Source organism: Mercenaria mercenaria, unplaced genomic scaffold (genome assembly GCF_021730395.1).
Source record: "Mercenaria mercenaria strain notata unplaced genomic scaffold, MADL_Memer_1 contig_3065, whole genome shotgun sequence".
Classification (NCBI taxonomy): domain Eukaryota; kingdom Metazoa; phylum Mollusca; class Bivalvia; order Venerida; family Veneridae; genus Mercenaria; species Mercenaria mercenaria.
In genome coordinates, this window is record NW_026461170.1 from 1 (window position 1) to 22500 (window position 22500).

Genomic DNA, 22500 nt, shown 5'->3' on the forward strand with positions numbered 1-22500 from the left:
ATTCGAGAAGTTAGTGGTCCTCCCAGAAAAGCACTGGTCTCAGACCAGCGGACCAGCGTTAGTGTCGAGCCCTGTACAGTGAATATACATCAAAATTAACCTTAAATTCTAAGTAAAAATGGGCATAATTCATGAAAAATTGGTTTCAGAGTTATGCACCTTGTGTCACATGATGTGGGTGATGAGGTGGAACATCTATTTTAAGTTTGAATCAAATCCATTTTATAATAACTGAGATATAGTGAAAATACATCAAAATCAACCTTAAATTTAAAGTAAAAAGGGGACATAATTCATAAAAAATTGATTTCAGAGTGAAACACCTTATGTCAAATGATGTGGGTGATGAGGTGGAACAACTATTTTAAGTTTGAATCAAATCCATTTAGTAATAACTGAGATATAGTGAAAATACAACAAAATTAACCTTATATTCTAAGTAAAAGGGGACATAATTCATGAAAACTTGGTGTCAGAGTTATGCACCTTGTGTCACATGATGTGGGTGATAAGGTGGAACATCTATTTTAAGTTTGAATCAAATCCATTTAGTAATAACTGAGATAATAGATTTCGGGACGGGACGGGACGTGACAAAACTGACTCCTATATACCCCCGTCCAAACATGTTTCAAAATGACAAAACATTCAGGACCCTTCTGAACCATAATCTGCATGCATTTTAATAACAAGAGGACCATGATGGTCCTGAATCGCTCACCTGTTCCCACATGACCCAGTTTTGAGTATGACGTCATTTTTTCTATTATTTGACACAGTGACCTAGTTTTTGAGCTCATGTGACCCAGTTTTGAACTTGACCTAGATAAGATCAAGATAAAAATTCTGACCAATTCTCATGAAGATCCATTGAAAAATATGGCCTCTAGAGAGGTCACAAGGTTTTTCTATTATTTGACCTATTGACCTAGTTTTCGAAGGTACGTGACCCTGTTTTGAACTTGACCTAGATATCATCAAGGTGAACATTCTCACTAATTTTCATGAAGATAAAAATATGGCCTCTAGAGAGGTCACAAGGTTTTTCTATTTCTATAACAACTGGCCTAGTTTTTGACCACATGTGACCCAGTTGAGGAACTGATCTAGATATCATCAAGGTGAACATTCTCACTAATTTTCATAAAGATCCATTAAAAAATATGGCCTCTAGAGAGGTCACAAGGTTTTTCTAATTTTAGATCTACTGATCTAGTTTTTGACCGAAGTTGACCCAGTTTCAAACTTGACCTAGATCTCATCAAGATGAACATTCAGACCAATTTCATACAGATCCCATGAAAAGTATGGCCTCTAGAGAGGTCAAAAGTTTGTTTTTTTATTATTTGACCTACTGACCTAGTTTTTGATGGCACGTAACCCAGTTTCAAACTTGACCTAGATATCATCAAGGCGAACATTCTGACCAATTTTCATGAAGATCAATTCAAGAGTATGGCCTCTAGAGAGGTCACAAGGTTTTTCTATTTTTAGACCTACTGACCTAGTTTTTGATCGCAGTTGACCCAGTTTTAAACTTGACCTATATATCATCAAGATAAACATTCAGACCAACTTTCATACAGATCCCATGAAAAATATGGCCTCTAGAGACGTTGCAAGGTTTTTTTTTCATTATTTGACCTACTGACCTACATTTTGACGGCACGTGACCCACTTTCAAACTTGACCTAGATATCATCAAGATGAACATTCTGACACATTTTTATGAAGATGCATTCCCAAGTATGGCCTCTAGAGAGGTCACAAGGTTTTTTTATTTTTAGACCTACTGACCTAGTTTTTGATCGCACGTGACCCAGTTTCGAACTTGACCTAGATATCATCAAGATGAACATTCAGACCAATTTTCATACAGATCCCATGAAAAATATGGCCTTTAGGGAGGTCACAAGGTTTTTCTATTATCTGACCTACTGACCCAGTTTTTGATGGCACGTGACCCAGTTTCGAACTTGACCTAGATACCATCATGTTGAACATTCTGATCAATTTTCATGAAGATCTTTTGAAATATATGGCCTCTAAAGAGGTCACAAGGTTTTTCTATTTTTAGACCTACTTACCTAGTTTTTGACCGCACGTGACCCTGTTTTGAACTTGACCTAGATATCATCAAGGTGAACATTCTGATCAATTTTCATAAAGACCCCATGAAAAATGTGACCTCTAGAGTGTTCACAAGCAAAAGTTTACGCACGGACGGACGCTGCGCGATCACAAAAGCTCACCTCGTCACTTTGTGACAGGTGAGCATAAAATTTATATCAGAACAAGAGCTGTCACTAATGGTGACAAATACCCCCGCAGCACCTTGACCTTGGACCTGGTGACCTTGACCTTTGACCTGGTGACCCCAAAGTCAGTAGGGTCATGTACTCAGTGTACTATCAGCATGTGAAGTTTGAAGGTCCTGGGTGCAGTGGTTCGCGAGTAAAGTGCCTTCATACAAAAAGTTAACGTTGTGATGAACGAACGAACGAATGAACGAACTAAGGACAGCTGAAAACTAATATGCCTCCCTTCGGGGGCATAATAAAAAGAGCAAATTACGGAACTCTTGTTTTTCTTGTGAGTACTTTTAAGCTATTGTATAGAATGTATCTAAAGAAATACTAACCTTTTCCACTTCTGAGTTTTCGTGCTAATAAAAATCCAAGAAAACCGAGTACAGTTATGGCAACAACACCACACACCACACCTAATATTAATCCAAGATTTGTTGGAGATGGAATGTCTTTGGCTGAAAAAGGATGTGAATATTGATATATTTCTAAACTAGAGCTGCTTTTGAGAAAGCGCATGTCCCCCACAACTGCCTAATCATCTAAATAGTAGGTCAGTCTTCATATACTTGTTTACTCACTGCAAGAGTAAAAAGGCTGATTTTGGGTAATTCAAGGGCCATAATTTCAAAGTGCCAGGGCCGATTTGGCTAATTATTAAAGTTGGCCGAGGACTTATGATCAAACAAATTTTGTTCGAGTTTGGTGAAGATAGGATGAGAAATGTCCAATTTGGAGGACGGACATGTTACTAGAAAAAAGGCTGATTTTCGGTAATTCAAGGGCCATAATTCCGAAGTGCTTAGCCCGATTTGGCTGTTTATCAAACTTGGCCGAGGATGTATGTCAAACACAATTTGTTGAAGTTTGGTGAAGATCGGATGAGAAAGAAGACTGGTGCGTCCTATATGTGTTGATAGAAAAAGACCAAACATTTCCCATGACTCAAAAATTAAGAAAATTGATCTTTGTTTACAACACGTACCTTTATATTGAAGAGAATTCAAGGGGAGTAAATAACAATGACTCAGGCATAGCTAATAGCCGGTATCGGGACCCGGTGACTTATATTACTTTGCATAAAATGTAAAATTTAGAGCTCACGTAAAATCTTAAGATAAATAAATGCTGTTTTTCATATAAATATATTTTACAACGCTGTATCTGATCATTAAATTTTTAACAAAACCTGTATAAAACTTTCTCGGTGGGTTTTCACATATTTTGCATTAAAATACTCTAAAAAACTCTATATCAGGTAGCCTGGAAATCGATTATCTAGTCTTCAAACATAATTTTGATAGTTGTCTATAATCCTCTTATTCATCGAGAAATTCTTAAACCTACTGTCACAATCTGCAAACAATTAACCATTTAATCATACCCGGAGGCAACTGCAAACATGTGCAAGCAAGATTTTAGACCGATCTAATAACATGATCATTGTCCCTGATGCGTAATGTTCAAAATCATATGCAAACCAGTCTTAAAATTATGTGCCAAAATGTACTTTCGCTTTAGCTGGCGTCAATATTCATGGAGTGATCAAAGCATGTAGCAGGTTTAAGTGCTTACACAGAGTTTATTTAAGCTTTTTAATTTAAATACTTGCACAACATGCAAAAACATCGACAACAATTTAGCAAAAACCGACGAGTTTGTGTCAAACTATAGTGAATTTCGGACAAACATAAATTCGGATAAGTGGGTAAAACATTTTTCAAGAATTCTGTTGATATTTTTTCACTGCATCCTATACACGAGAGCAACCTATAAACGGGCCATTACGGTAGTTATCAAACTTGACCGAGGACTTATGGTAAAACACATTTTCTTCTCGTTAAAGTGGTAGACTGGATGAGAAATGTTCAACTAAGAGTGCGGACAAGAGTAAAAAGGCTAGTTTTCGGTAATTCAAGGACCATAACTCCACCAGGAGTATCCCAGAAAGCCATGTAAAAGCCAAACCGGCCTCATACCAGCTCTGGCACTGACACAAACCGGCAGAATATAAGCAGCATCACACTGCACACCGCCTCAGTAGCCTAGTGGTAGAGCATCTGCTTCGAGTGCAGGAGGTCGTGGGTTCCTTCCCTATTTGCAGCATCATACCAAAGACGTTAAAAATGGTACTCAGCATTAAGAGGATAGTGCTAGGACTGGTCAGCACAGTGTCAGTATAATATGACATGGTGGGGTATCATGTCGCGTGTCTACGGTGTGATATTCCAGTGAGGCAGCACTAATGTGCCACTATAAAGTTTGGCATTGTGCTCACTGCTACAAGTAGACCCCGTCGTTTATATGACTGAAAAATTGTTGAAAAATACGTTAAACTCGAACACACACACGTTCATACAAAAGATCAGAGACAAAATTCAAGTACTTTTCAAGGATTTTTTACAATTTTTCAAGCACGATTTTTTTCAAAACCATGACCTAATCTGAACAACTTTAATCAGGGGTTCCACTAGACCTGAAAACCCAAGAGTCCCAGGACCCTTGGGTCCAAATTTTGAAGGGTCCTTTTTCAAAATACAAGAGTCCTGTCCCAATACGTCAATACAACTGACTATATTTTCTTATATAGTAATACTATGTAATAAATAGCTAATAAAACAATAAAACCAAGAACATGTTACAGCATAATAAGAGTCTGTTTCAGGTCATATAACCTCATATTGTAAATTAATATTTATCAAAATTCATATTAATTTGATGAGGTTTTTCTTCAATATTTTTATTTCTTAACAGAAAAGTGCTAAAACACTGTAAAAATGTATCCAAAACGTACTATCCGGATACTGGTACACTTTCTGAATGTCGTCTGAAATGTTGATTTTGCTCAGTTAACTTGGTCCACTAAGGTAAACCAGAGATAGTTACTCAAATAATGATGCTACTTTTCATTAAAAATTGCATTGAAAGTCAGTTTTTTTAGTAAATTTTGGAAAAATTGCAGTATGTCATCAGGTGCAATTGGCAACTATCTATGCAACCTTACACTTGCCTTTAGCTATGCCAGCACCACAGTTACCACGGGCACTAACATTATAGTGCCACAGAACAGAGAGTGAAAGTGAAACAATGCCAAAGACTAGGATAACCTTAGACATATGCAATATATGTATGCCGCTTTATAAAGAAGCAACATAGATTCTTAGTATATATGTAAAGTCACAAGGCATTAAAGACTATACACTAAACGTGAGCAATAGTATGATATCAAATAAAAATCACTGAAATCATGCAGAATAACCCAGACATCAAATAACACAAAAAATATAAGATGTAACACTCTGGTAATACTCCTGGATCCACAAGCCTCGTACTCTCAACCCAGTAGGGATCAATATTTCCGGATAGAATGGGAATACTCAGCCATTTCATTTATCTTATATGTTTTTCTCTCATTCCCATGTTATCCGTAAATATGTAAGTACAAAAAAGCATTGGTAATGAACCACTTATCTTCCAGGTGCAAAAACACACACTTTTTAGCTTAATTGATTATACGGAAATATAACTAACCACAAAACAGCATATTAAAAACGCCATAAAAGCGTTCAGAAAACATCCAGACCATACAGATGATTGAGTAACGTCAAGAACACAACGTCATGCGACATCAATGTCATAACAACTCCTACCGTGACAGAGGTGCGATGCACTACTTCAGGAATTTGTTACAAAACGTACAAACACTGTGTATCTTTCAACAGGCATAAGATAACAATACATTTGTTACAAATTTCGAAAATGCATTCAGCATTCTGTCAGGAAAGAAAACCTGGACAAACGTGCACAAAAGTTCTGGCAATATATCTACTATAAACAAGAGGACCATGATGGTCCTGAATCACTCACCTCTTCCCACATGACCTAGTTTTGAGTATGACATCGTTTTTTCTACTATTTGACATAGTGACCTAGTTTTTGAGCTCATGTGACCCAGTTTTGAACTTGACCTAGATATTATCAAGATAAAAATTCTGTCCAATTTTCATGAAGATCCATTGAAAAATATGCTCTCTAGAGAGGTCATAAGGTTTTTCTATTATTTGACCTATTGACCTAGTTTTCGAAGGTACGTGACCCTGTTTTGAATTTTACCTAGATATCATCAAGGTGAACATTCTCACTAATTTTCCTGAAGATCTCATGAAAAATATGGCCTCTAGAGAGGTCACAAGGTTTTTCTATTTTTATACCTACTGGCCTAGTTTTTGATTGCACGTGACCCAGTTTCGAAACTGACCTAGATAACATCAAGGTGAACATTCAGATCAATTTTCATGAAGATCCATTGAAAAAAATGGCCTCTAGATAGGTCAAAAGATTTTTCTAATTTTTGACGTACTGACCTAGTTTTTGACCGCAGTAGATCCAGTTTCAAACCTGACCTAGATATCATCAAGATGAACATTCAGACCATATTTCATACAGATCCCGTGAAAAGTATGGCCTCTAGAGAGGTCACAAGGTTTTTTTATTATTTGACCTACTGACCTAGTTTTTTAAGGCACGTGACCCAGTTTCTAACTTGACCTAGATATCATCAAGGTGAACATTCTGACCAATTTTCATGAAGATCTTGTGAAATATATGGCCTCTAGAGAGGTCACAAGGTTTTTCTATTTCAAGACCTACTGACCTAGTTTTTGATCGCAGTTGACCCAGTTTCAAACCTGACCTATATATCATCAAGATAAACATTCAGACCAACTTTCATACAGATCCCATGAAAAATATGGCCTCTAGAGAGGTCACAACGTTTTTTTATTATTTGACCTACTGACCTAGTTTTTTAAGGCACGTGACCCAGTTTCTAACTTGACCTAGATATCATCAAGGTGAACATTCTGACCAATTTTCATGAAGATCTTGTGAAATATATGGCCTCTAGAGAGGTCACAACGTTTTTCTATTTCAAGACCTACTGACCTAGTTTTTGATCGCAGTTGACCCAGTTTCAAACTTGACCTATATATCATCAAGATAAACATTCAGACCAACTTTCATACAGATCCCATGAAAAATATCGCCTCTAGAGAGGTCACAAGGTTTTTCTATTTTTAGACCTACTGACCTAGTTTTTGACCGCACATGACCATGTTTCGAACTTGACCTAGATATCATCAATATGAACATTCTGACTAACTTTCATACAGATCCCATGAAAAATATGGCTTTTAGAGAGGTCACAAGGTTTTTCTATTATTTGACCTACTGAGCTAGTTTTTGAAGGCATGTGACCCACTTTAGAACTTGACCTAGATATCATCAAGGTGAACATTCAGACCAACTTTCATGAAGATCTCATGAAAAATATGGTCTCTAGAGAGGTCACAAGGTTTTTCTATTATTTGACCTACTGACCTAGTTTTTGATGCACGTGACCCAGTTCCGAACTTGACCTAGATATCATCAAGGTGAAAATTCTGACCAATTTTGATGAAGATCTCATGATATATATGGCCTCTAGAGAGGTCACAAGGTTTTTCTATTTTTAGACTTACTGACCTAGTTTTTGACCGCAGGTGACCCAGTTTCGAACTTGACCTAGATATCATCAAGATGAACATTCAGACCAACTTTCATACAGATCCCATGAAAAATATGGCCTTTAGAGAGGTCATAAGGTTTTTCTATTATTTGACCTACTGATCTAGTTTTTGAAGGCAAGTGACCTAGTTTCGAACTTGACCTAGATATCATCAAGGTGAACGTTCTGACCAATTTTCATGAAGATCTTGTGAAATATATGGCCTCTAGAGAGGTCACAAGGTTTTTCTATTTTTAGACCTACTGACCTAGTTTTTGACGGCACGTGACCCAGTTTCGAACTTGACCTAGATATCATCAAGGTGAACATTCTGACCAATTTCCATGAAGATCTTGTGAAATATATGGCCTCTAGAGAGGTCACAAGGTTTCTCTATTTTTAGACCTACTGACCTAGTTTTTGAAGGCAGGTGACCCAGTTTCGAACTTGACCGAGATATCATCAAGATGAACATTCTGACCAACTTTCATAAAGATCCCACAAAAAATGTGACCTCTAGAGTGGTCACAAGCAAAAGTTTACGGACGCACGCACAGACGCACGGACGGACGGACGACGGACACCGCGCGATCACAAAAGCTCACCTTGTCACTTTGTGACATGTGAGCTAAAAAGGACACCCTTGATACATACAACCAATCACTGGAAATGATACAACGAAAAACATTCGAACTACTAGACCAACTCCTTATAGAAATCAGGGGAAATACATTAAAAACTAGAATATACCATGTATTTAGATGTAGAGGACCGACTGAACAGTCACAAAATGTAACTGATTTACATACCAGTCACCATGCCAGAGAGAAATGTGGAGAAGCTGTACATCATCCTTGCAGTACTGAACTACGCATTCTTCTTGCCAAGTAAAAAAAAAAAAACAAGAGGACCATGATGGTCCTGAATCGCTCACCTCTTCCCACATGACCCAGTTTTGAGTATGACGTCGTTTTTTCTATTATTTGACATAGTGACCTAGTTTTTGAGCTCATGTGACCCAGTTTTGAACTTGACCTAGATATTATCAAGATAAAAATTCTGACCAATTTTCATGAAGATCCATTGAAAAATATGGTCTCTAGAGAGGTCACAAGGTTTTTCTATTATTTGACCTATTGACCTAGTTTTCGAAGGTACGTGACCCTGTTTTGAATTTTACCTAGATATCATCAAGGTGAACATTCTCACTAATTTTCATGAAGATCTCATGAAAAATATGGCCTCTAGAGAGGCCACAAGGTCTTTCTACTTTTATACCTACTGGCCTAGCTTTTGACCGCATGTGACCCAGTTTCGAAAGTGACCTAGATATCATTAAGGTGAACATTCAGATCAATTTTCATGAAGATCCATTGAAAAATATGGCCTCTAGAGAGGTCAAAAGCTGTAAATAATTTTAGACCTACTGACCTAGTTCTTGATCGCAGTTGACCCAGTTTCAAACTTGACCTAGATATCATCAAGATGAACATTCAGACCAACTTTCATACAGATCCCATGAAAAGTATGGCCTCTAGAGAGGTCACAAGGTTTTTTTTATTATTTGACCTACTGACCTAGGTTTTTAAGGCACGTGACCCAGTTTCAAACTTGACCTAGATATCATCAAGTTGAACATTCTGACCATTTTTTATGGAGATCCATTCACAAGTATGGCCTCTAGAGAGGTCACAAGGTTTTTCTATTATTTGACCTACTGACCTAGTTTTTGACCGCACATGACCCTGTTTCGAACCTGATATAGATATCATCAAGATGAACGTTCAGACCAATTTTCATACAGATCCCATGAAAAATATGGCCTCTAGAGAGGTCACAAGGTTTTTCTATTATTTGACCTACTGACCTAGTTTTTGACGGCATGTCACCCACTTTCGAACTTGACCTAGATATCATCAAGGTGAACCTTCTGACCAATTTTCATGAAGATCTCATGAAAAATATGGCTTCTAGAGAGGTCACAAGGTTTTTCTATTTTTAGACCTACTGACCTAGTTTTTGACCGCACGTGACCCAGTTTCGAACTTGACTTAGATATCATCAAGATGAACATTCAGACCAACTTTCATACATATCCCATGAAAAATATGGCCTTTAGAGAGGTCACATAGTTTTTCTATTATTTGACCTACTGACCTAGTTTTTGAAGGCACGTGACCCAGTTTCGAACTTGATATAGATATCATCAAGATGAACGTTCTGACCAATTTTCATGAAGATCTTGTAAAATATATGGCCTCTAGAGAGGTCACAAGGTTTTTCTCTTTTTAGACCTACTGACCTAGTTTTTGACCGCACGTGACCCAGTCTCGAACTTGAACTAGATATCATCAAGGTGAACATTCTGACCAATTTTCATGAAGATCTTGCGAAATATATGGCCTCTAGAGAGGTAACAAGGTTTTTCTATTTTTAGACTTACTGACCTAGTTTTTGAAGGCACGTGACCCAGTTTCGAACTTGACCTAGATATCATCAAGGTGAACATTCTGACCAATTTTCATGAAGATCTCATGAAATATATGGCTTCTAGAGAGGTCACAAAGTTTTTCTATTTTTAGACCTACTGACCTAGTTTTTGACTGCACGTGACCCAGTTTCGAAATTGACCTAGATATCATCAAGATGAACATTCAGACCAACTTGCATACAGATCCCATGAAAAATATGGCCTTTAGAGAGGTCACAAGGTTTTTCTATTATTTGACCTACTGACCTAGTTTTTGAAGGCACTTGACCCAGTTTCGTACTTGATATAGATATCATCAAGATGAACGTTCTGACCAATTTTCATGAAGATCTTGTGAAATATATGGCCTCTAGAGAGGTCACAAGGTTTTTCTATTTTTAGACCTACTGACCTAGTTTTTGAAGGCACGTGACCCAGTCTCGAACTTGACCTAGATATCATCAAGGTGAACATTCTGACCAATTTTCATGAAGATCTTGCGAAATATATGGCCTCTAGAGAAGTCACAAGGTTTTTCTATTTTTAGACCTACTGACCCTAGTTTTTGAAGGCACGTGACCCAGTTTCGAACTTGACCTAGATATCATCAAGATGAACATTCTGACCAACTTTCATAAAGATCCCATGAAAAATGTGACCTCTAGAGTGGTCACAAGCAAAAGTTTACGGACGGACGCACGCACGGACGGACGGACGACGGACGACGGACACCGCGCGATCACAAAAGCTCACCTTGTCACTTTATGACAGGTGAGCTAAAAACTGCAAAATAAAAATTAAGCTAAATCCATGATGAGTGTCCTGTTTGCATATAATACTCAACGTTTCCACATACTCTTGATCAAATATGCCCAAGATCTAATATAAACTGCACCATGCTGGCTCTATCTATAATAGATCATTACTGGCAACACCGGCACTGATCTAAATATCTAACAGGAGGGCCATGATGGCCCTATATATCGCTCACCAGAGTTGATCTGGCCTACTGACCTAGTTTTTGACCCCAAATGACCAAGAGTTGAACTTGACCTAAAAATCATCAAGACAAACATTCTCACTAAATTTCATAAAGATTTTGTTACAACTGTGGCCTCTAGAGTGTTCACAAGCTTTTTCTTTGATTTGACCGAGTGACCTAGTTTTTGACCCCACATGACCCAGATTCGAACTGGACCTTTAGATTATCAAAACAAACATTCCTACAAAGTCTCAGGTGTTTCAAATGTAAATTGTGGTCTCTCGAGTGTAGATTTTCCTTTGATCTGGCCTAGTGACAGTTTTTAATCTTTCACGACCAAGATTCAAACTTGACCTGGAAATGATTAAGACAAACATCCTGACCCAGTTTCATAAAAATTGAGTCACAAATATGGCCTCTAAAGTGTTCACAAGCTTTTCCTTTCATTTGACCAGGTGACCTAGTTTTTGACCTCACATGACCAAGATTCAAACATGACCTAGAGATCATCAAGCCAAACTTTCAGACTAAGTTCAATAACCATTTGGTCACATCTGTGGCCTCTAGAGTGTTTACAAGTTTTCCTTTGATCTGACCAGGTGACCTAGCTTTTAATCCAACATTACCAAGTTTCAAACTTGACCTAGAGATCATCAAGACTTACATTCTGACCAAATTCCATAACAAGAGGGTCATGATGACCCTGAATCCCTCACCTGTGTAATATGAGCAACATGTTTCAAATGACGAACTGATGCTAAAATATTAGAAAGTAGGGGTGACTATTGAGGCCAATTTTGACTATTGCAATACTATTGATATTGCTTAAAAACAATTGCGATACTATTCTATTGCAGGTTACTATTGCGATACTATTGCAATAGTTATCGGCCATCATAATTTATACAGTAAAGCTACCAACTGGCATTGTTACACAGTGTAAGAGACGGCACTGTTTATAATTGCTGTTAACACACATTGAGATGTTTGTATAAATGAAATGGACAGAAATAATTCTAACATTAAACATTTCTTGCCTTCCTTGGCTTTGGAACAATAAGTAAAACAATAAACCTATGCAAGGTATACTCAAACGAATCGGCCATTTTGTTGCGAATGTCAACATGTTTAATAACCCAAAGCATCGAAAAAGACGAAAATTAACGGATCGGATTAAGGTGTACCAGCACTAAATGAAGGGCCCTACTGAACAGTTTGCTGTATAATACAAGTAGCCTTCTTTCTCAATGTCCATAGTACATTTTCTCATCTAAGATTAACAGGTTATTTAAATATATTTAATCACAGTTTCTAAGAAACTTAATTTATTAATTATCTCCCAAACTTCTCAGTCCTTTATGGTAGTTAAATTCCGTGAGGGTAATTATTGTAATGGAGACGTAAACATTTTCCGAGGCGCAAATGAAAGCTGGCTCTGTTTCTTGGTTTATAAATTACAAATTATTTCTGTATTTACTAAAATTTCAAAACTATCGAAACTATCGATTGTTGAAGGAACTATCGGCGATTGTTATTGGATCGTGACTTTTCTATCGATGCATGCTATCGGGACACTTAGTATCGCAATGCATCGATAGTTCGATGTATCGTTACACCCCTATTAGAAAGTAGGTCAGTAGGTCACATTAATGGTCACTGAAAGACAAATTTGAGACTGGTGTGCAAAACTGTACATGTCATCCAAATTTCAAGACTGTAACTTAAAAAACAAGAAATTAGGTCAGTAGGTCAAGGTCACAGTCAAGTGATCCCTACTCGCTTGGGTCACCAGGTAATTATAATTAAACAGTCTAGGAAATATGACCTGATAATTTTTGAAGTATTTTTCCTTATATAACTCATAATTATAACAAATGACCCCTGGAGTGGGGCCTCTTTTCACCCCAGGGGCATAATTTGAAATACATGTTAGATATTCACCAGGCAATGTTACACACCAAATATCAAATGCCTAGGCCTTGAACTTTTAGACAAGAATATCTTTATTGTTTTTCCTATATAAGTCTATGTAAAGGGGCCTCTGTGGCTGAGTGGTTAAGGTCGCTGACTTCAAATCACTTGCCCCTCATCGATGTGGGTTCGAGCCTCACTCGGGGCTTTGAATTCTTCATGTGAGGAAGCCATCCAGCTGGCTTACGGAAGGTCGGTGGTTCTACCCAGGTGTTCGCTCGTGATGAAATAATGCACATCGTTTCGATGAGATGAACATTTGTGTCAGGTTTCTTTGAAATCCTTCAAGGGGTTCAAGAGTTACAGAGCGGAAGAGAAATTGCTAACCAAAAGACAGACAGACACTGAGGCGATAACGTAATAAGTCCCTTCGGGTGTATAAAAAAGAATAGAGATCATATGGTGATACAAGTTGTGTGCAAGTCTGGTTAAAATCAAATCATAAATGAAGCTGCTATTGTGCAGACAATGTCAAAATAGCTAATTTTGGCCTTTTCAGGGGCCATAACACATTACGGATTCTGGCCGGTTCAAGACAGAAATTAAGATCTTATGGTGACACAAGTTTTGTGCAAGTTTAATTAAATTCAAATCATAAATGAAGCTGCTATTGTGAAGACAAGGTCAAATAAGCTAATTCTGACCCTTTAAGGGGCAATAACTCTAAAACCCATAATGGAATCTGGCCAGTTTAAGAAAGGCAACGAGATCTTGTGATGATACAAGTTGTGTGCAAGTTTGGTTATAATCAAATCATAAATGAAGCTGCTATTGTGCAGACAACGTCAAAATATCTATTTTTGGCCCTTTCAGGGGCCATAACTCTGGAACCCATTATGGGATCTGGCCGGTTCAAGAAAGGATCTAAGACCTTATGGTGACACAAGTTTTGTGCAAGTTCTATAAAATTCAAATCATAAATGAAGCTGCTATTGTGCAGACAAGGTCAAAATAGCTAATTTTAGCCCTTTCAGGGGCCATAACTCTGGAACCCATTATGGAATCTGGCCAATTCACGAAAAGAACCAAGATCTTATGGTGATACAAGTTATGTGCAAGTTTGGTAAAAATCAGATCATAAATAAAGTTGCTATTGTGCAGACAAGGACAAAATAGCTAATTTTGAGCCTTTAAGGGGCCATAACTCTGGACTCCATACTGGGATCTGGCCAGTTCAAGAAAGAAATCAAGATCTTATGGTGATACAAGTTTTGTGCAAGTTTGATTAAAATCAAATCATAAATGAAGCTGCTATTATGCAGTCAAGGTCAAAATAGCTAATTTTGGCCCTTTAAGGGGCCATAACTCTGGAACCCATTATTGGATCTGGCAAGTTCAAGAAAGGAACCGAGATCTTATGGTGATACAAGTTGTGTGCAAGTTTGGTTAAAATAGAATTATAAATGAACGGACGGATGCACGGACTGACAACGGACGAAGGGTGATCACAAAAGCTCACCTTGTCACTATGTGACAGGTGAGCTAAAAACGAAGTCAGTACACTTAGTACGTTTACGATACAGTCAACAATATCTACTTTGCTGAGTGGTTACGGTATTCGCATTGGATTCCTAGACCCATTAGTGTCTTTAAAACTGTATTTAATTTCTTTTTCTTCAATACCATTCAATGAAGACTAAACAAGTTAGTAAATCTAGTTCTAACATGTTCAGTAAAATTATATACGTAACAATTGACACATAATTATTAGTTAAACTAGAGATGCTTTTGAGAAAAGCGCATGTCTCCCACAACTGCCCCTATGAAAAATGTTAGTTTCTCTAGATGTTTTAGACAAGTGGATTCAATTAGATGGTCTGGATGAGTGGATCCAATCAGTAATTCAAGGGCCATTAATCAAAAGTCCCTGGGCGGATTTGGCTAGTTATCGAACTTGGGTAAGGTCTTATGGCCAAACACATTTTGTTCAAGTTTGGTGAAGATCGGATGAGAAATGTTCGACTTAGGGAGTGGACAAGAGTAAACAGACGGATTTTTTCGGTAATTCAAAGGCCGTAACTCTGAAACGCCTAGACTGATTTGGCTAGTTATCGAACTTGGCCGAGGTCTCATGGTCAAACACATTTTGTTCAAGTTTGGTGAAGATCGGATGAGAAATGTTCGACTTAGAGTGCGGACAAGAGTAAAAAGGCCGATTTTTTGATAATTCAAGGGCCGTAACTCTAAAATGCCTGGACTGATTTGGCTATTTATCGAACTTGGCCGAGGTCTCATGGTCAAACACATTTTGTTCAAGTTTGGTGAAGATTTGATGAAAAATGTTTAATTAAGAGTGCGGACATGAGGAAAAAGGCCAATTTTTCGATAATTCAAGGGCCGTAACTCCAAAATGCCTGGACCGATTTGGCTAGTTATCGAACCTGGCCGAGGTCTCATGGTCAAACACATTTTGTTTAAGTTTGGTGAAGATTGGATGAGAAATGTTCGACTTAGGGAGTGGACAAGAGTAAACAGACGGATTTTTTCGGTAATTCAAAGGCCGTAACTCTGAAACGCCTAGACTGATTTGGCTAGTTATCGAACTTGGCCGAGGTCTCATGGTCAAACACATTTTGTTCAAGTTTGGTGAAGATCGGATGAGAAATGTTCGACTTAGAGTGCGGACAAGAGTAAAAAGGCCGATTTTTTGATAATTCAAGGGCCGTAACTCTAAAATGCCTGGACTGATTTGGCTATTTATCGAACTTGGCCGAGGTCTCATGGTCAAACACATTTTGTTCAAGTTTGGTGAAGATTTGATGAAAAATGTTTAATTAAGAGTGCGGACATGAGGAAAAAGGCCAATTTTTCGATAATTCAAGGGCCGTAACTCCAAAATGCCTGGACCGATTTGGCTAGTTATCGAACCTGGCCGAGGTCTCATGGTCAAACACATTTTGTTTAAGTTTGGTGAAGATTGGATGAGAAATATTCGAATTAGAGTGCGGACAAGAGTAAAAAGACCAATTTTTGGTTCGATTTAGAGTGCGGACAAGCTTTGTGACAGACACACACAGACACAGACACAGACACACACACACGCACACACATACACAGACTGGAGTAAATCAATATCTCTCCCTCTCTGGGAGACATAACTAGAACTGTCACAGGAGTGACTTATACCCCCACCATTACAGTCGTCACAGCAGAATGGCAACCGTAAGAAATTTTAAAAAATATATATAACATAAAATTAAACAAGAGGGCCATGATGGCCCTATATCGCTCACCTGTTATCACTGCACTTGAGGACAAGAAGGTCATCAGAAAAAATATCTAAGTCCAAAGGACAGGAACAACAAAGGGAAGAAATTAAACCAAAAAGAAAAAAAAATCTTACAAGGTACAGATATGTCAAAATACACCTAAAAATTGGAGGTACTATCCATGTTGTACCACAGAAAAGTGGTCTCAGTTTTTCCCTACGGCCAATAATAACAAGAGCTGTCTCCGTAGGATGACACATGCCCCCGATGGCACTTTGACTGAATAGTTATGGCCGATGTTAGAGTTTAGGACCTTTGACCTACGGACCTGGGTCTTGCGCGCGACATATCGTCTTACTGTGTCACACATTCATGCATAGTTATTTTAAAATCCATGCATGAATGACAAAGATATGAACCGGACATGCCCATCAATGCACTATCATGAAAAATGATCTTTAACGTCTAAGTGTGACCTTGACCTTTGAGCTACGGACCTGGGTCTTGCGTGTGACATGTCGTCTTATTGTGGTACACATTCATGCCAAGTTATTTGAAAATCCATCCATCGATGACAAAGATATGGATCAGACACGCCCATCAATGCACTATCCTTTAACGTCTAAGTGTGACCTTGACCTTTGAGCTACGGACCTGGGTCTTGCGCGCTGCACGTCATCTTACTGTGGTACACATTCATGCCAAGTTATTGAAAATCCATCCATCGATGACAAAGATATGGACCGGCACGCCCATCAATGCACTATCCTTTAACGTCAAGTGTGACCTTGACCTTTGAGCTACGGACCTGGGTCTTGCGCACTGCACGTCGTCTTACTGTGGTACACATTCATGCCAAGTTATTTGAAAATCCATCCATCGATGACAAAGATATGGACCGGACACGCCCATCAATGCACTATCCTTAAATGTCTAAGTGTGACCTTGACCTTTGAGCTACGGACCTGGGTCTTGCGCACTGCACGTCGTCTTACTGTGGTACACATTCATGCCAAGTTATTTGAAAATCCATCCATCGATGACAAAGATATGGACCGGACACGAAAATTGCGGACAGACCGACAGACTGACAGACCGACAGACCGACAGACAGACAGACGGTTCAAAAACTATATGCCTCCCTTCGGGGGCATAAAAAAGTTACTAAAACAAGCTATTTATAGTAACGTAAATGGGAAGTAATTAAAAAAACAAGAGGGCCATGATGGCCCTATATCGCTCACCTGTTATCATTGCACTTGAGGACAAGAAGGTCCTCAGAAAAAATATCTAAGTCCAAAGGACAGGAACAACAAAGGGAAGAAATTTAACCAAAAAGAAAAAAAAAAATTCTAACAAGGTACAGATATGTCAAAATACACCTAAAAATTGGAGGTACCATCCATGTTGTACGACAGAAAAGTGGTCTCGGATTTTCCCTACGGCCAATAATAAAAAAGTTACTAAAAATAAGCTATTTATAGTAACGTAAAAGGGAATTAATTAAAAAAAATTATTGTAAGTTAACAAAAGAAGGATCTGCCAATAAATCTGTTGACATAAATGAAATTTCAGATCAGTATCTTCATTAGTTACGGAGATATACCCATTTTAATTTGAAATAAAGGGAGTAATTTGACATAAATCAGTCCAAAGTTATCTACCCGATGGCTCAGTCCAACTAATGACAATAATGAAATTTCAAATAAGTACTATATAAGTACTTACTGATATAAATCCATTTTGATTACAATCAGGGGAGGTAATCAGATATAAAATAACTCTGGAACCTACGATTGGATCTGATTTGTCATGGAATCCAAGATTTATTGTTGTTGAAGATATTTTGGAAGTTTGTATCAAATAAAACCATAAATGAAGTCTCTATATGGCTGCAAAAGCCAAAAGAGCCAATTTTGGACCTTTAAGGGGCCATAACTCTGGAACCCATGAAGGAATCTGGCCAGTTCAAGAAATGAATCAAGATCTTGTGGTGATACAAGTTGTGTGCAAGTTTGATTAAAATCAAATCATAAATGAAGCTGCTATTGTGCAAACAAGGTCAAAATAGCTAATTTTGGCCCTTTCAGGGGCCATCACTCTGGAACCCATAATGGGATCTGGCCAGTTGAAGAAAGGAACCGAGATCTTATGGTGACACAAGTTTTGTGCAAGTTTGATTAAATTCAAATCATAAATGAAGCTGCTATTGTGCAGACAATGTCAAAATAGCTAATTTTGGCCCTTTCAGGGGCCATAACTCTGGAACGCATAAAGGAATCTGGCCAGTTCAAGAAAGGAACCAAGATCTTATGGTGATACAAGTTGTGTGCCAGTTTGGTAAAAATCAAATCAAAAATAAAGCTGCTATTGTGCAGACAAGGTCAAAATAGCTAATTTTGGCCCTTTCAGGGGCCATAACTCTGGAACCCATAATGGGATCTGGCCAGTTCAAGAAAGGAACCGAGATCTTATGGTGATACAAGTTGTGTGCAAGTTTGGTTAAAATGAAATCATAAATGAAACCACTATCGTGCAGACAAGAAATTGTTGACGGACGGACGACGGACGAAGGGTGATCACAAAAGCTCACCTTGTCACTATGTGACAGGTGAGCTAAAAAATGACTGTAAGTAAACAAAAGAAGGAGCTGCCAAATAAATCTGTTGACATAAATGTAATTTCAGATCAGTATCTTCAATAGTTACGGAGATATACCCATTTTAATTTGAAATAAAGGGAAGTGATTTGACATAAAATCAGTCCATAGTTATCTACCCTCATTGACTCTGTCCAACTAATGCCAATAATGAAATTTCAAATAAGTACTATATAAGTACTTACTGATATAAATCCATTTTGATTACAATCAGGGGAGGTAATCAGATATAAAATAACTCTGGAACCTACGAATGGATCTGATTTGTCATGGAATCCAAGATTTATTGTTGTTGAAGATATTTTGGAAGTTTGTATCAAATAAAACCATAAATGAAGTCTCTATATGGCTGCAAAAGCCAAAATAACCAATTTTGGACCTTTAAGGGGCCATAACTCTAAAACCCATGAAGGAATCTGGCCAGTTCAAGAAAGGAACCAAGATCTTGTGGTGATACAAGTTTTGTGCAAGTTTGGTTAAAATCAAATCATAAAAGAAGCTGCTATTGTGCAGACAAGGTCAAAACAGCTAATTTTAGCTCTTTCAGGGGCCATAACTCTGGAATCCATTATGGGATCTGGCCGGTTCAAGAAAGAAACCTAGATCTTATGGTGACACAAGTTTTGTGCAAGTTTGATTAAATTCAAATCATAAATGTAGCTGCTATTGTCCAGACAAGGTCAAAATAGCTGATTCTGGCCCTTTCAGGGGCCATCACTCTGGAACCCATAATGGAATCTGGCCAGTTCAAGAAAGGAACCATGATCATATGGTGATACAAGTTGTGTGCAAGTTTGGTTAAAATAAAATCATAAATGAAGCTGCTATTGTGCAGACAAGGTCAAAATAGCTAATTCTGGCCCTTTCAGGGGCCATAACTCTGGAACCCATAACGGAATCTGACCAGTTCAAGAAAGGAGCCAAGATCTTATGGTGATACAAGTTGTGTGCCAGTTTGGTAAAAATCAAATTATAAATAAAGCTGCTATTGTGCAGACAAGGTCAAAATAGCTAATTTTGGCCCTTTCAGGGGCCATAACTCTGGAACCTGTAATGGGATCTGGCCAGTTCAACAAAGGAACCGAGATCTTATGGTGATACAAGTTGCATGCAAGTTTGGTTAAAATCAAATCATAAATGAAATCACTATCGTGCAGACAAGAAATTGTTGACGCACGATACGCACGGACGCACAGACTGACGACGGACGAAGGGTGATCACAAAAGCTCACCTTGTCACTATGTGACAGGTGAGCTAAAAAAAAAAAAACTTAGTACTTTAAAAAATTTTTTACTGGTCTTCAGAGTAGTTCATCCTGGGCTTCCGTGGCACATGTTTGGTGGGGGTATGAATACAGTCCACTTTTAATATGATCTAATGTTTTTTTCTTAAGCTTTCCTGCGATACTTTTAAACCTCTACGGGTTAGTTTTTTAAGTTTTATAACAATCTTACACTTGACTTTAACAAAAGCATTGTCCGGCCATATTTCAGGATTGATTGATTTAAAGATACTACCAATTTTATACAAAACTAGAACTGTCACAGGAGTGACTTATAATCCCACCATACGGTCCTATCACAGAAGAATGGCAACCATCAACCATAAGAAATTTTAGAAATTTTAAAGAATAATTAAAATGTAAAAAATTTTAAATTATTTAAAATGACTTAAGTAAACAAAAGAAGGATTCCCCAAAAAAACTGGACTTTAAATGAAAATTTCAGATCAGTTTTTTAAATTTGTTAGGGAAATATCCCCTTTTAAAAAATTTAAAATTTTAAAGGGTGGGGAAATTTGAAATAAAACAGTCCTATTTTATTTTCCCCCTCATTGACTCTGTCCAACTAATGACAATAATGAAATTTAAAATAAGTACTAAAATAATTCTTACTGATATAAATCCATTTTGATTACAATCAGGGGGGTTTAAAATAAATATAAAATATGATTTTCAGGAAATTTCCAAGTTTTATTGTTTTGAAGATTTTTTTGGAATTTTTGTTCAAAAAAAAAACCATAAAAAAAAAAGTCTCTAAAATGGCTGCAAAACCCAAAAAATTAAACCAAATTTTCTGGCCCTTTTAAATTTTTTTTTTTTTTGGGTTTAAAGGGCCTTTTTTCAACAGAATTTCAGTCATGAAACGGGGGGTTTTTGGCCTTTTTGGGGCCATAACCGGGAAAACCCATGGGGGAATTGGCCAGTTCAAGAAAGGAACCAGATCTTTGGGATACAAGTTTTGTGCAAGTTTGGTTAAAATCAAATCATAAATAAAAGCTGCTATTGTGCAGACAAGGCCCAAAAACACTAATTTTGGCTTTTTTTTCCAGGGGGCCATAATTTCGGAAAAATCCATTAGGGGAAATCGGGCCGGGTTTTTAAAGAAAAAAAAAACCTAGATCTTTTGGGTAAACCAAGTTTTGTGCAAGTTTGATTAAAAAAATCATAAATGTAGCTGCTTTTTGTGCAGACGGGGCCCAAAAATAGCTGATTCGGGCCCCTTTCAGGGGCCATCACTTTTGGAACCCATAATGGAATCGGGCCCATTTAAAGAAAGGAAACCATGATCTATGGGGGTAAAAGTTTTTGGGCAATTTTGGTTTTTAAAAAAAAAAACATAAATGAAGTGCTATTGTGCAGAAAAGGGAAAAAATAGCAAATTTTGGGCCTTTCGGGGGCCAAAAACCGGGAAACCCATAAGGGAATCTAAACCAGTTCAAAAAGGGGCCCAAGTTTCTTATAAAGGATACAATTGGGGTTTCCCATTTTTTTTTAAAAATCAAAATTATAAAAAAAAGCGGGCTTTTTGTGCAGACAAAGGCCCAAAAAGCAAATTTTTGGCCCTTTCGGGGGCCCCTTTAACTTTTTTAAAAACCCTGTAAGGGGAAATCGGGCCCCATTCAAAAAAAGGAAACCCCGAATTTTAGGGTGAAAAAAGGTTGCGTGCAATTTTTTGTTAAAATCAATCAAAATGAAACCACTATCGTGAAGACAAAAAATTGTAAAAACGCACGAGACGCACGGACGCAAAAACGGGACGACGGACAAAAGGGTGATCACAAAAGCTCCCTTTTCACTATGGGGACAGGTGAGCAAAAAAAAAAAAAACCCTTAGTATTTTAAAAAAATTTTTTTACGGGTCTTCAGAGTAGTTCACCTGGGTTTCCCTTTGGCACATGTTTGGTGGGGGTATAAATACAGCCCACTTTTAATTGATCAAGGTTTTTTTTCTTAAGCTTTCCTCCTCCCGATACTTTTAAACCTCAAACGGGTTTTTTTTTTTAATTTTTTTTAAAAACAAATCTTACACTTCATTTTAACAAAAGCATTGCCCGGGGCCATATTTCAGGATTGAT

The 22500-nt window shown here is 37.7% G+C and overlaps 1 protein-coding gene across 1 annotated transcript in view; it reads right to left on the bottom strand.

The window, feature by feature from the left end:
• Positions 1 to 2641: 2641 nt before the first annotated feature.
• LOC128552705 (uncharacterized) overlaps positions 2642 to 22500 on the bottom strand; it is a gene marked incomplete at its 3' end in the record, with an annotated part of 53235 nt that continues 33376 nt past the window's right edge. Inside the window, exon 5 of the mRNA XM_053533752.1 lies at positions 2642 to 2764. Coding sequence (XP_053389727.1) covers positions 2642 to 2764 — 123 coding nt within the window. The remainder of the gene's footprint in view (positions 2765 to 22500) is intronic.